Below are 14186 nucleotides of genomic sequence, written 5' to 3' on the forward strand. Positions count from 1 at the left end.
TAAATTAATATTTTTTTCTTCTTCAGTACTTTTCAGAGAAAATTATTGTAACAAATGATTTACTTGTGTTAAAGCTCCACCTTAGCCAGTACATATTAATGCATCAGTGATAATAATCTAAAAATGTGATTAATGTAATAATAATTTAACACTCTTTAGGGCATATTTCCTGCATAACGAGTACTTAACTTTTGATACTTTAGGTACATTTAGGAGACAATACTTGCTTACTTTTCACTTAAGTAAAGTGTCTGAATACTTCTTCAGGGTGGTGCTAGTATTGTGTGTGACGCAAGAGAAAAGCAAACACAAAATCACAATGGCAGAAGTCAACTCCTTTATATCCCTGCATCGTAAAACAGGCCATTTACTGAATAATCAATTATTGTAATATTCTTGTTTTTTCAGACTTAAAATGCCATAAGTTTAAAGAGTTTTAGGGGAAAAATGAGGAACAAACTGATTAGAAAAAGGGGGGAAAAAATTCAGTGTTCATTCATGCTGGCTATGGTACAAATAAAGGCAAATAGACTGTAGCCACAGTGACTCATTCACCCCAAAACATATGCATGCTACTCAACAAAACTTGTGAATGGGCTTTGTTGACCAATACGATGTGAAAAAGCTGCTGATGCATTAGAAAAGGGGAGTATCCTTGTTTAACTCACAGTGTGGACAAACACTGGACAGTACACTCCAATCAGGACAACTGTATGTCTGTCATTTAAAACACAATGTTAGATTGTTGCAGATGATTATATGACATTTAAACGTGCCTGTGACAACACTAAAGACACCATCATCTTCTTCTGGAATCTGAGAGATTAGCTTACTGATGCACAAAACCATGCATTATAAAATGCATTATAAAAGGCTGTCTTACAGACAGAATAGCCTACAACCTGAATACTGTCCACTGCTGGAATTATTTTAAATACTCCTCTTACCTCTTCCTGGAAAAACACTTAATTCTTGCCCAGAGGCTTCTCACACATATGGGAACAAATAGACCAAAATCAAGGCTTGAAATTAAGCTATTTTCCACTAACTGCCACCATACTGGTACCTTTCCTGCCATCCATAGCCTTCAGCATCCCCTGGTAATAGCCCTCATCTGAGGGCACCCTCTCTCTGCCCGCGCTGCCAGAGGAAAAATTCCTGTACCTCTGCTGCTGAGAGGTCATTGTCACTGTTTGCTAGTAAACAGAATAATAATCCTAATGATAAAATATCCTTGGCGGTTTTCTCCTTGATGGTAACTTCTGCTTTTCTTGCTTCTTTCTGTCCCTCTGGACCTCGATTCGTTCCAGAGTATGTAGTCGCGTGGCCACAATCCACTCAGCACTTCACAGACCTATGATTTCTCTCCACTTCTTGCCTCTCAACCTCCTCACACCCTAACTGAGTTCGGCTCTGCCCTTCTTTTTCCTTCCTATGTTTTTTTTCTCTCCCTTTTCCTTTTTCTCCCGCTCACTTTGCTCCTTTCATAGCAAGTGATGCCTGTGGGCTATGAAGTCTGGGCCTGCCCTCGTGTGTGTGATGTGCAAGTGTGTATTTAGTGGTGATAGTGTGTGGAGAACATAGTGGGTAGGGCTCTGAACACACCCCTTCCTCTTGCAGCGTTACACTGAGGCGAGGAAGAAGGAGGAGAGGCGGGGAAGACTGAGGTGTAACCTGCATGAACTATCACCAAATCGCATTGTTTACGCAACACATACATAGACACACAAGCTGAGTCAACAGGGATAATAAGACATCATAAAAGTCTGGGCTGATCATTTTTTATAATTTATATTGTATTTAATAGAACTTTAATGACTGATATAAAATGTACGTGGAGAAGATAAATGTCCAACAAGTGCCTTAATAGGAAAAAGACACTCATTTCATGGTTAACATTTGACATCAGGAGTTACTCACTGTGACAAAAAAGGAGAAGAGATGGGGGATAAGACAGTTTTGGGAAGGGTTGCTATGGATTCCGGACAGCAATGAATGACTCCACCCTGAACGTTGCTGATTTACTAGGAAGTAGAGCAATTTATGACTCGGTTTGAGTATGAATGGGTATGTGTTTAAAGACTGACTGTTCTAAGAAATCAACACACTTCCAAGCATTGTGACACTTTTTTTGTGTTTTTGCATTTTACTTGATGAAGTACGAAAGAAGTTACTGTAGGCTGAGCTCCATTCTTTGGCTGTTCAGTCACAGTCACTATTGTTTCCCTGCCTCATTAAACATTTCCTGATATTAGTATGATAGTGGTATTTAGTCAAAACTAATTAAAGAACATCAAATGTATCACTTCCTGTTGGGAAGGACAACTTTGCCAGGGATGTAGAGGCAGACGGATTGTTTTTTTAACAGCAAGTGTAACTAAACAAGCATTACTTAAACATTCTTTAAGATTATCACTGCGAGATTTCCTAATGGAAAATTTTAAGCATATTTATAGAACCACAGTGTGAAAACCAAGTTATTTTCCATGATAGATTTATCTGCATAAAAAGAAAAGCATGCACTATTAAATCATTCACTCATTAAATCCAAATGCAGGTTACATACATGCAAGTTTTATCAGCCAAATTTAAGTTAAAGGTACATTGTGTGAGATTTGGGCAAAACTTTAGTTTAAAACATTCAATAAATAAACTAACCTTATCTATAAAATTTGAAGAAGTAACCATTCTGACGTCGTGTCAAAGACAAGATGTATTGTGTTGCGGAGATATCTACTGAAATTAGCATGCTAACCTGCTAGCTGTGTTGTAATATTTCTTTTGCCTCGAGATGCGATACTCCATCTCCACCGCTGGCGACATCTCTATGCAAGTAAAGAGATGTGTCTTGATGTTGACCTCGCAATGTTTCCTTTAGACTGGTAAATAACATCTGACATTGGCTATTTAGCGAAACATCTCTTCAGTTCAAATAATGATGTCACAAACATTCCAAATGGCGTCGATGTGGTTTTGATGTGGCTGTTTTCTTGTTACTGGTCTTACTAAAACTCAGCTAAGCAAGCTACTGTTATAATGTAGACTACAGGTGGGCGACACATGTGACAAGTTGGAAAGTGTTTGAGGACATTGCAAGGTTTATTACGTGTGTCTAACTGTTCACATCTTGAACAGTGCAATTAGTAAAACATGTAATTCCTGCACACTGGGAGCATGTGGCCAGGAATTACTCTCTCTCTTTCTGTACCTTTAAATCAATCCCATATACCTTTTTTAAACAGCAGCACCTGTTGCTACAAGTTACAATAACTGGATATTGATTACTGTACCAATGTAGTCTAATAGTAGCTAAAAAAGAGTCATAGAGTCAGTTGAAAGGTTTTGTACTAGTAGGTAAAATTAGCATCAATAAGCTAGTGGTCGTACCAGACCAAGAGAGGCTGTAGCAGCTAAACATCTATGTGTATTGAATTGGGCAATGAATGCTTAGGATTTTTTTTTCTAAAAAGAAGATTGTGTTATTTTAAAAGTTATATATTCTTGCTTTAATGTTTCTTTCCAGCACTCCAGCACTCCAGCAGTCCTAGGTCCTGTATTTATTCAGAGTTTAACAAAGTTTCGGTGCTTATTTACACAGTCCGTCCATAATGGACCCATATGTTTAGTATGTGCTGAGAGCTAAGCTGGCGGACAGGGTGTGTCCTACCTCTGCTAAATCCTGCCCCTCTAGCCCTAAGGTGGGTATTTATCCCATTTCCCCATCCTGACTGACATCACTTTATCAGGCCTCTAAAATCACTTTTCCTTCCAGAGAGCTGGGTATTGAACACGACCTGTATGAACATGAAGGTACTTAACACGTCTGTTTAAGTGTGTCTGTGTGGGTGTGTGTGTCCGTGTGTTGACTCATTTCAAGCCACGTTAGCAAATTTAGAGACACACCTTTGTAGTTCCATACAATGTCTGGGCAAGCTGAGGAATTAAGGAGTGGTATGTGGGCAAGCAATTAAATGAGAAAAAGGAAAAGAATCATAACAAATTCTGAATTTGTTGAGGACTGATGAGATTTCATTGTAAAATGCTTTTGTCCTTACACAGCCTGAGAGTAGAAAAATGTTTATAAAGGTTATTCATTATAGATAAACCATGTAGAATATAATAGATGTAATAATTATATATATGCATGTAATTGGATCAATCTGAATACTAATGGCTTTCTAGCTTGTCTGAGAGGCAGAAGCAACAGTAGATGGTGACAGAGAATTTGTTCTGGCAGTAGAACATGTTCCGACACCTACTGGATTTCTAAACCTCATGGGAAACACTAGCAGGGAACCCAAAATGGAACAGGCGAGGATGCAGAAAGTGTGGAACGTCTTAGTCATGAGATCTTTCCACCAAAAAGGAGACATATCATTAAGGTCTCAACATGCTTATTACTCTGCTCACTCATCTGGCTTCATCCAATCCAGATGGCTTTTTTATATGAGCAGAGGGAGCTTGGTGGGGAAAGCATAAGAGGAAAAAGTATTTTCTTTCTAAATGACAAGTTTGATTTTTTATGATAGTGACAGGGAAGTCTCCCTCTTTCCACACTGATTTCACATTGCCCAGAAGACATTCTGATTCTGATACAATAGACTGCATTAGCTGATGAGATGTTCATTACTATCTTTTTATTTGCTGAATGCTTGCTGGGTATATTCAGATGAAGAATGGGTTTGGGTAATTTCAATTTGTCCAATACTTTGGTTTAATACCTATAAAACTGAAGATATTCCCATCAGCCTCAGCTGTACTTGTCTTCACTAGTAACTAGCGAATGTTTGCATGCTAACACGCTGAACTAAAGATATTAAACATGGTAAACATTATACCTGCTAATCATCAGCATGTTAGCATTGTCACTGTGAGCAGGTTAGCACCGTCACTTTAGAATTTAACTCAAAACAAAGCCTTACAGAGCTGCTAGCATAGTTGCAGATCCTTAGCTTCGTTACCAAACAATATAGTGTATCATTGTGAAAGCTGTTTGCTATAATTACCATAAACAAATCTGACCACCGACATCATGGGTTGGTCCTATCCCACACCAGTGCTTGTGGTTCTGAAAACCACATTTCCCTTTTGCTGTTCCCATTTTTCTGTTCTCTTGTCAAAAAGGAATTTTATGATGTAGATGTTTTTAGAGATTGTAGAAATGACAGAAAAGTAAAAGCAACACTATCTGTGGAACTCTTTTTTATTTCTAATCACTTCTCCTGCCTATGACATAATTTACAACAACTTATTTATTGTTATTACTGCAAAGAAAAGGTACAGTGGAAAAATATCCAGTTTAACACATTCATATGTTATTAGTTTTAACTCTATCTTTTAGTATCAATCACTTTAAAAAATCTACAGCCAATAAAGCTGAGCAGAACACTGTGTTGCCCAAGTATATATGCCTCTAATGGGTACTGACAAACACATGGTTGAGCTTGCAGCCATTTAAAGCTAGAAGAACCTGTATTTAAGCACTGGGATATTCCCAAACAAAGCAAAGACATTAGAGGACCTAAGAATTCTAAGAATGGCTCATTGTGGTTTTTGAAAGTGCTGAACTGCAGAGAAAATTAAAGGGTTTAGACACCTTTCAATGTAGAGGATTTCCTCGGCCCTGTTAGGTTACCTCTCTTATCTATATCCCTCCCCCATTTTTCTTATCCCTCCCTTTAACAAGCTACTCTCACATGGTCAGATCAGGTGAAAGTGTAAGTATTTACTGCAATACCACACCCCACAGGAAAAGGAATGTTGATAAAACTAGGAGCAGCCTAAACACACCCTGGATTATCACCCCACCTCAGTGTTGTTCTATAAAGAGGAGGAGGAGTAAGGGGGGTGGGGCGGGGGGGCAGGGCAGAGTAGCTTCCACCTGAATCGCAGTGCACGCCAGATCTACTGTACTTTGCATACAAAGCCAGTTGAGCAAAAAAAAACAAACACACAAACAGAGATCCTTAGCAACACGATTCAGGCTATGATGATCAGTACGACTCTCAAACAATGTGACATGTGAAACTAAAACACAAAAACAGAAGAAAGTCAAGCAAAGCTAATGAGGGTGCTGAGTCTGTTATTAAATATAACTGTGTTAAATTTGACGATGAGTCAGTACAATAAACCAGATAAGATGCTCAATTTCTAATCCTGTTCTGTAAAGGGAAAACTAAAAAAAGTAAGACTTCTAATAACTGTATATTTGACATCATAAAGACTTTTTATGTCTTTAAATATCTTTAGATATATTCCCATCCAGAGAGACATAAAAGAGTCTAAACATTCATTCTAACCAGAGGGGTGTGTCATAACTGTACCAGGATGAACTGTCCAGTTATTATTATATATTATAGTAAGATTCTCAGACCTGACAGCAGACTTTAGATAATGATGTCAGAATTAGATCTAACTCAGATTCAACAAGCCTCTGGATTAACTACAGCAGCTGAGTTTTAAAATAGCTCAGTGCTGAGCTTCAGAACACTCTGTGGAAAGCCCCGCATCTGGGATTGTGTCAGGTGCTAATGTTTAATTTGGTGAATTCAAATACAACAGGGCAACGGAGAAATAGCTGAGGTAGCTGCAGAGGCACAGAGGATAACATTTAATACACCATGTGCCTCCCTCTGCAGGTGAGAGCAATGAAATGTGTCACCTCAGTAAAAGTACTGTCATAAAATAACACATGTAAAAGACAATTTAAGCTTGATTTGCAAAATGTAAGTAAAACGAGTAATTAAAAAGAGTTAACTGCACTTTGTATTTTTTCCATTTGAATTGAGCAGAAGCTTATCAGTGCTTTTTTTAAAAAAATGAATCCCTAAATAAAGTGTAAGCAAGCACATATTTAGGGCTGTATTAGTGGTTTGGCAAGAAAATGGCAAAAAATGCCCATCACAAATTCCAACCATAATAACTAATAAACTGCACAGAGACACCTGGATTATCTCAAACTGTTATAACCTTTAAGGAAGATCGGCCCTTATTACTGAACTGAAAACAGATATTGTAGGTTCCCCATTTCCCTTGTGCTCTATTAATCCATTACTATGACATGTGGTATTTCCATATGTTTTCTCACCCTTGACAGTTTCCAAACACCAAAGTAAATGTGGAAAAAGGGGAACTTGAGTGATGTTTCTATGACGACAGCTATAAACATACAGAACCATGTGCGGTGGTAGCTAAGACTGACTCTTACTCATGGCTGTATTTTTAGACCCAGAGACAGAGGTGTCTCCGATAACTGACTGAAATGACGTGGAAAGGAAACCACCACCCTCCACCCAATATGCTGCTCTCCCCTTCTAGCAGAAGGCAATACATTGTTTTCACCACTAGATTGTGCCAGTGCACAACCACGCCCAACTTCTTCCCCAGCAACTATGAAGCTGTGAACTATGAAATGAAAAGATCTCTGGATAAAAACTCTGACAACTCTTTTGTAAACTAATGAACACAACAGAACATGTAAATAGTTTTCTCTCAGACACATTGTAAGCTATGGAAATCTGACATCAAAATACAGGAGCAAAACAATAATTCACTTTCAATTGAACCAATAACAAAGTAAGTTATTAGTAAAACACTGATGTCCTATCACTCTCTACAGTAATATTATAGAATAGTGAAATGGTAAGAAAGATCCCATAATATATAGGTTACCATGACCAATCATACATGATTAGGCTGTTGGTTATGCAGTAGATGAATGCATTGTGAGCCATTCCAAGCCTACACATAACATTTCTTAGATAAAATCTCACACTATCAGGGTGGATGTGCTGTTTTTAAACGGGTTATTCATATCTATTGTGGTTACACACGATATATTGTGGCTCATTTACAGTGAGAATTTTACAGCCTTGTATACATTGAACAACAGACCTTTATACTGCAAGCTCTAGCCAATCTAAAGGACTCTCTTTCTTTTATTTGTCATCACTCCTACTTTTTTATTATCTTCACACACAAGTCACATGTCAAAGCTTGACTTTAGAAAGACAGCTGCCATAGGTATGGTGCCCCTCCACCCCCACCACCCCTCCTGTATAGGACAGATGTGGCAATAATTTTTGCGCACATTTATGACTGTACGAGGTTGTGGTGATTCAACCAATTTGTAGTGAATCAGAGAATTTTTTGTGGGGATAGCCAGAGGCAAATCTCTGTGCTCTATCTCATCTCTTTATATTACAAAATGTTCCAAGGAGAGAAGTTCTGTGGCTTTAATTGCCAGTTTGGACACAACTTATAAGAAAAGGGAGCGTTCCTCTCTATTTAATTTGAACATTTCAACTGTGCATATTCAGAAAACCCCATTGTTAAAACTGTGTGTACTGTTTGAGAGTGCCCCCCTCAGGCCTGAAATAAAGTCTTTGAAAACAGAGGCTGCTTCTCTCTATGTGTTTGAGTGTGTTCAAAAGTCTATTAGATGACCTTTCAATTTTAAGATAACAATTAGCTGCGTTGTCTCCTTTATTCCTCTTTTTCTGTCTGCTGTAGTTCTCTGTTGGTTCAGCCAGATTAAACGCAGCATTTCTGTATCCAGGTATGGAAATTCAGTTAAATTTGAGGACTTCGCAAATTTTTATGCTTTCCGTCTGCTGAGTAAGTACCTCAACAAGAACTGCACATTTAACGATCACATCCAGACAGACACATATACACACACACACAAACAAACAGGACATGATGTCTATCGATCTAAACAAATGGTTAGTGTAAAAATATGAATCACATTTGTACAAACTAATCTTGTATTATACAGTCCAAAACTTGTCCCATAGGCCTGTCAGCACAATGGCCAGTATAGAATCTGGCAATAGATGTACGAGATGCACATGCAAGGAAATTTGCCATCAAGCTGCTCCTTCTGCTCTGAACTGAATTTGGCCCTAACAGACTGTTTATCTGACATGAAATATGTGCTGAGGTTCAGGATACTGAATCTGAAATCTCATCAAACACCTTGACTGTGTTAAAGCACCTTTGAAAAGTTGGGCAATGAATGAGCCCGTTGTACTAAACAGCATGTCATCCCGGCACTCCTTGGATGAAGAGTTAATTGCAATCTGTTCCATGCACAGAATGACTAATGATTAAGTAGTTAGTTATTTAGTGTGCCGATTCACAGATATTTAATAAGTAATCATTACCTGATGATTCATTAATAAAGTATTTTCAAGCCACTTCTCTAGTAAATCATCAGTATCTACTGTTTATTTGGTGTTACTCACAAACTACTTATTAATAATTCATTAATGGTCAGGTCGTTACTATTCCGTTCCTTAGTAAGTTCTCAACATTTTGTGTACCATATTTTAAAGCGTTAAACATAAAACATGTACAAAGCGCAACAATTTAAATTATTCATTGTTTACACCCATGTTTGCAAGCTCGCAGTATTCTTCTTCACTTCTTTGCCGGCTGCCACCAACTGTCGATCAGCGGAATAGCAGAAAACCAACAGCGGGAAGTGAATCACTCTACCTGTGTGTTCACTGATTTGCTTGATTATTTCTAGTGTTGTGCAGTGTAGAGCATTATTGATACATCAATTTACAGAGCCGTTCTTATTATTTTGTTAGACCACAATGGTTATGAATAAATCGTTTTACCCCATTGTTATAAGGTTTATATGAATGCACTTAAATACATGAAGTACTATTATTTGTTAGTAGTTTATAAATGTGTGAATCTACATTCACTGAAATACTTGAATATAATAAAGTAAAATAATTCATGCAAAAACATTTAACCTCTGTTCAGTCTCTCTGTGCATGTCTCTGGTAGTAATAACCATGTGGTTTCACCATGCTGAAAACACTACAGAACAAACTAACTCCTCCCCTCCCCAGTCCACACATGTCAACTTTCTCCACTCACCTGCACAACACATCTTACTGTACAAATATCTGATTCTTTCTTCATATGAGCTCATCTCCTTCAGATACTTCTCTCGCTCACATTCCCATAATGCAACCATAATGAGCCTGACCCAAGATCCCCCAGTAGCCCTCTCTGAGCCAGACGCGCTGTGCCAGCTGGTGTGAGGACAAAAAAGAAACAGGAACCCCTGTCTAACAGGTGAAATCAGGATAGTTAGCCCTGCCCTCCTCAGTTATGGACAAAACAAAAGATAACAACAAAGGGGGAGGTGTTTGACAGCCTCAGGGTATACTGGTTTATGTGACTGCTGATTAGCAGTTTTAATGCAGCCCCAAAGCAACAGAGACTACAAGAAGTCTACAAGCATCACATGCTCTCAGCTCCACAACCTATATGAGGAATGAAGGGAAACAATAAACCCTGACTGTGTTAAGATCACCAAGTAAGGATTTTATGTCTGGTCAAAGGAACAGTCTACTCAGGCTGACAAACTGTCACCAGTCAACTTTGTGACAGTTTACAACAGGGCAGCTGAGGTGTTCCTAGGTCACATTTAAAAGGGAAGGTGACCTAAATAAGCTGCGTTCTCTTCTTACAGAACATTGGCTTCTGACCCAAGACCTCCCTGATCTCCTCACATGTTGCTATGACTACAGTCACTCACAGAGCAGCATTTTTGAATGGTGAGTCTTTTTATAGCAAATTGTAAGCATGTGTTGTTGATAACAAGTTGTTCATGCAACATGTAACATACTTTGATTTAAGAATGGCAAATTTAAGCATGCGAAACAGTATTAATAGTAACTGGAATTAAAATGTATTTAATTGGCATTATGTCCTTGAAATCTCAGAATGAACAGAGCTGCTTTCATGAAAGATTAATTATCATATTAATTTATGAGCTTAATACATGGCAACAAAGTCAGATACAATGTATACTGTAATACTAATATATAGCGTGATATAATACATGCTTTTGAAAATCAACTGACAAACTGAAGAAAAACTGGTGTTCTTAAAGGGGGGAAGAATTATATTTTAAAAGAGAAACAACAAGCCTTTATACATGGGTAAAAAAACACTATTATACTAAGACTATTGGACTGTTTGTATCATGTATTGGCCCATTTTTATTAAAGCTGGGGTAGGTAACATTGGAGAAACTAGCAAGAGACAGATTTTGAATGTATCCAGAAAGAATCGGGCCAAATTAAATTGTTTGAACTTTTTACAGGCCTGCGACAGCCACAGACCAAATTGTTTGATTTTTTCCCCCAGAGCATTTATTGATTACTGCATAGATGCAAAGACAACTTCAACAAATATAATATAATAATAATCCTTATTTGTAGAGCACTTTTCAAAAACAAGTTACAAAGTGCTTTAACAAGTGTAAAGAATAATACAAAAAAAGATAAGAGCATGAAAATTTAATATAAAATTAGTAAAATACAATAAAATAAAAGGGATAAAATAAAGTCAAATAAGATCGGGAAAAGCTCTCCTATAAAAGTATGTTTTAAGAAGGGACTTAAAAGAGTTCACTGACTCTTCCTGAGCCTCGGGGCCCTGACAGCAAATGCTCTGTCCCCTTTAGTTTTCAGTCGAGACTCTGGAACAGACAACAGACCTCTGCCCGAGGATCTCAAGGTACGTGCTGGTGCGTATGGGACTAAAAGGTCAGAAATATAACAAGGCGAGAGGCCATGAAGAGCTTTAAAAGTGATCAATAGAATTTTAAAGTCAATTCTAAAACATACTGGGAGCCAGTGTACTGAAGCTAAAATAGGAGTAATGTGGTCATATTTCTTTGTTCTGGTTAAAAGCCTAGCAGCTGAGTTCTGGACAGTCTGGAGTCGATCAATAGATTTTTGGGTTAAACAGGTGAAAAGGCTGTTGCAATAATCCAGGCGTGATGAGATGAAGGCGTGTAAAATGGTCTCGGTGTCCTTAAAAGTTAACATAGATCGAATTTTTGCTATATTTCTAAGTTGATAAAAACATGATTGAACAAGCTTTGTGGTGTGCTGCTCGAAATTTAAATTACTATCAAACCAAACACCAAGGTTCTTTGCCACAGGCTTAATGTGATTTACTAGGGAACCAGCAGATGGCAGTATTTGATTTGCCATCTGCTGAGACTCGATGACCAGGAGTTCAGCTGGAGGAAATTATTTGACATCCATTTTTTAACTTCACAAAGGCAGTTGTTAAGTGAACTCAGCATTCCAGGGTCTGTGGATCTGACGGGCAAGTATATTTGTGTGTCATCAGCATAAATATGAAAAGAAATGCCATGTTTATGGATAATATGTCCAAGGGGAAGCAGATACAAGGAAAACAAAATGGGTCCTAAGACCGACCCCTGAGGCACACCATATTTAACTGGACAGAACGAAGAGACATAGTTGTTTACAGACACGCAAAACTTCCTATTTGACAGGTAGGATGAAAACCATTCTAGAGCAGTACCAGAGATCCCCACCCAGTGCCTCAGTCTGTCTAACATGATGTTGTGATCAATGGTGTCAAAAGCAGCGCTAAGGTCCAGGAGTACAAGGACTGAGCACATACCTTCATCAGCAGACATTAAAAGGTCATTGGTGACTTTAAGCAGGGCAGTCTCAGTGCTGTGGTACTTCCTAAAACCAGACTGAAACTTTTCAAATAATTTGTTATTTTCCAGCACAGTGAGCAGCTGTTTGGACACAATTCTTTCTAGAATCTTTGCAATAAAAGGCAGTTTTGAAATTGGTCTAAAATTATGTGGGAGGGAGGGATCTAAACCAGGTTTCTTTAAAAGTGGGTTCACGCAAGCCGTTTTAAAATAATCAGGGACACAACCAGTAGATAGGGAGCTGTTGAAAACAGAGATCAAATGGGGCCCAACAGAATCCATTACTTTCAGTAAAAATTTTGTAGGTATTATATCAAGTGGGCCGGAGGACACTCTCATTTGTGATACTGTTTTTAAAAGCTCAGACAAGTCAATGGGATAAAACTGGTTAAAACTCTGTTGTTGCTGGTGAGGGACCTCTGAGTAAGAGGCCACGGGGGTAATAGAGGCTCTGATTGACACCACCTTACTGGTAAAATAAGATAAAAACAATTCACAGTCATCATTACTTCCAGCTGAGGCACAAGGAGGGGTTGGGTTTACCAGCTGATCCACAGTCTTAAACAGAAACCTGGGATTGTGTTTATGTGTAGTAATGAGTTCAGAAAAATAGTGTGTTCTCGCATCCTTAACCATTTTATTGTAGTTAATTAATAAATCCTTCAGACTGAGGTAATGGACTTGGAGACTGGATTTTTTCCATCTGCGCTCTGCTTTCCTGCATTCCCTTTTTAGGCATTTATCCAGGGTTGCTTACTAGCTTTAGACGTAGGCCTAACCTTTAGAGGAGCAGTAATATTTAGTGACGACAAGCAGATATGATTGAAGTGATCGACCAGATTGTTGGTGTTGGAATCAGACAGGTGTTGGCTTTGGCTCTGAAAGAATGCGCAAAACTTTGAAACACTTTGTTCATTAAAGATGCGACAACACACGGAGCTTGGTGAGGCGGCATGAGTAACAGGCGAATCGCAGCTAAAAACAATACATCTGTGGTCAGATATGGTCATGTCCACTAATTCCACAGAGGAAATGCTGACACCCAGGGTAAAAACCAAGTCCAGTGTATGACCACGGTTATGTGTTTGCCCTTTGACATGTTGTTTGAAGTTAAAAGAAGTGGCCATATTTAAAAAGTCAGTTGCATTAACATTGTTGGGGTCATCAACATGAATATTAAAATCGCCACAAAGAACAATTCTGTCATAATATAACATGCTTGTAAAAATAAATTACCTCCCCTAGCTTTAAAGCCTTTTTATTTTTAACCATTCACTTCAGTGCCTAGAAGAGGATTTTCTATGATACACCCCACCCAAGAAAGAAGGCATGTTTTTGTCTCTATAAAATTTATCGAAAAAAGGGTTTCTGGGTAAAATAACCATACAGGAATGTCTGTTTTTTATTTATGTATTGCAAAATTACCCATAATATTCAAACTAAGCCACAAATGTTAAAGGTATACAGTACAAACATATCTGATAGTTGTAGAAATTCATATTGTCTCAAGGTACAGTATCACTAGTGGACCACACGGGATCTCGCTTCATCTAGCTGGTGCAAGTTACCTATGGAACCACTTCCTTTAAGCTTCAAAATTGCTTTGAGGAATATTTTAGGACATGCGCTAATTCACTTTCTTTCTGATATCAGGTTGAGATCATTCTCATAT

General features: G+C 38.2%; 1 protein-coding gene across 13 annotated transcripts in view; it reads right to left on the reverse strand.

Annotated features, from left to right (window-relative positions):
• The window catches only part of plecb (plectin b), a 145121-nt gene that overhangs the window by 40127 nt on the left and 90808 nt on the right, over positions 1-14186 (reverse strand). For 2 of the 13 annotated variants that reach the window (XM_038712076.1, XM_038712075.1), the window contains exon 1: positions 1067-1536. The exons of the other annotated variants lie outside the window; for them this stretch is intronic. In XM_038712076.1, the coding sequence (XP_038568004.1) occupies positions 1067-1184 (118 nt within the window). In that variant the 5' untranslated portion in view covers positions 1185-1536. Of the gene's footprint in view, positions 1-1066; positions 1537-14186 lie in introns of those variants that run through there. 13 annotated transcript variants of the gene reach the window in all.

Source organism: Micropterus salmoides, unplaced genomic scaffold, assembly GCF_014851395.1.
Source record: "Micropterus salmoides isolate LMB-PRFRI ecotype aquatic unplaced genomic scaffold, ASM1485139v1 Ms_hic_scaffold_11, whole genome shotgun sequence".
NCBI lineage: Eukaryota > Metazoa > Chordata > Actinopteri > Centrarchiformes > Centrarchidae > Micropterus > Micropterus salmoides.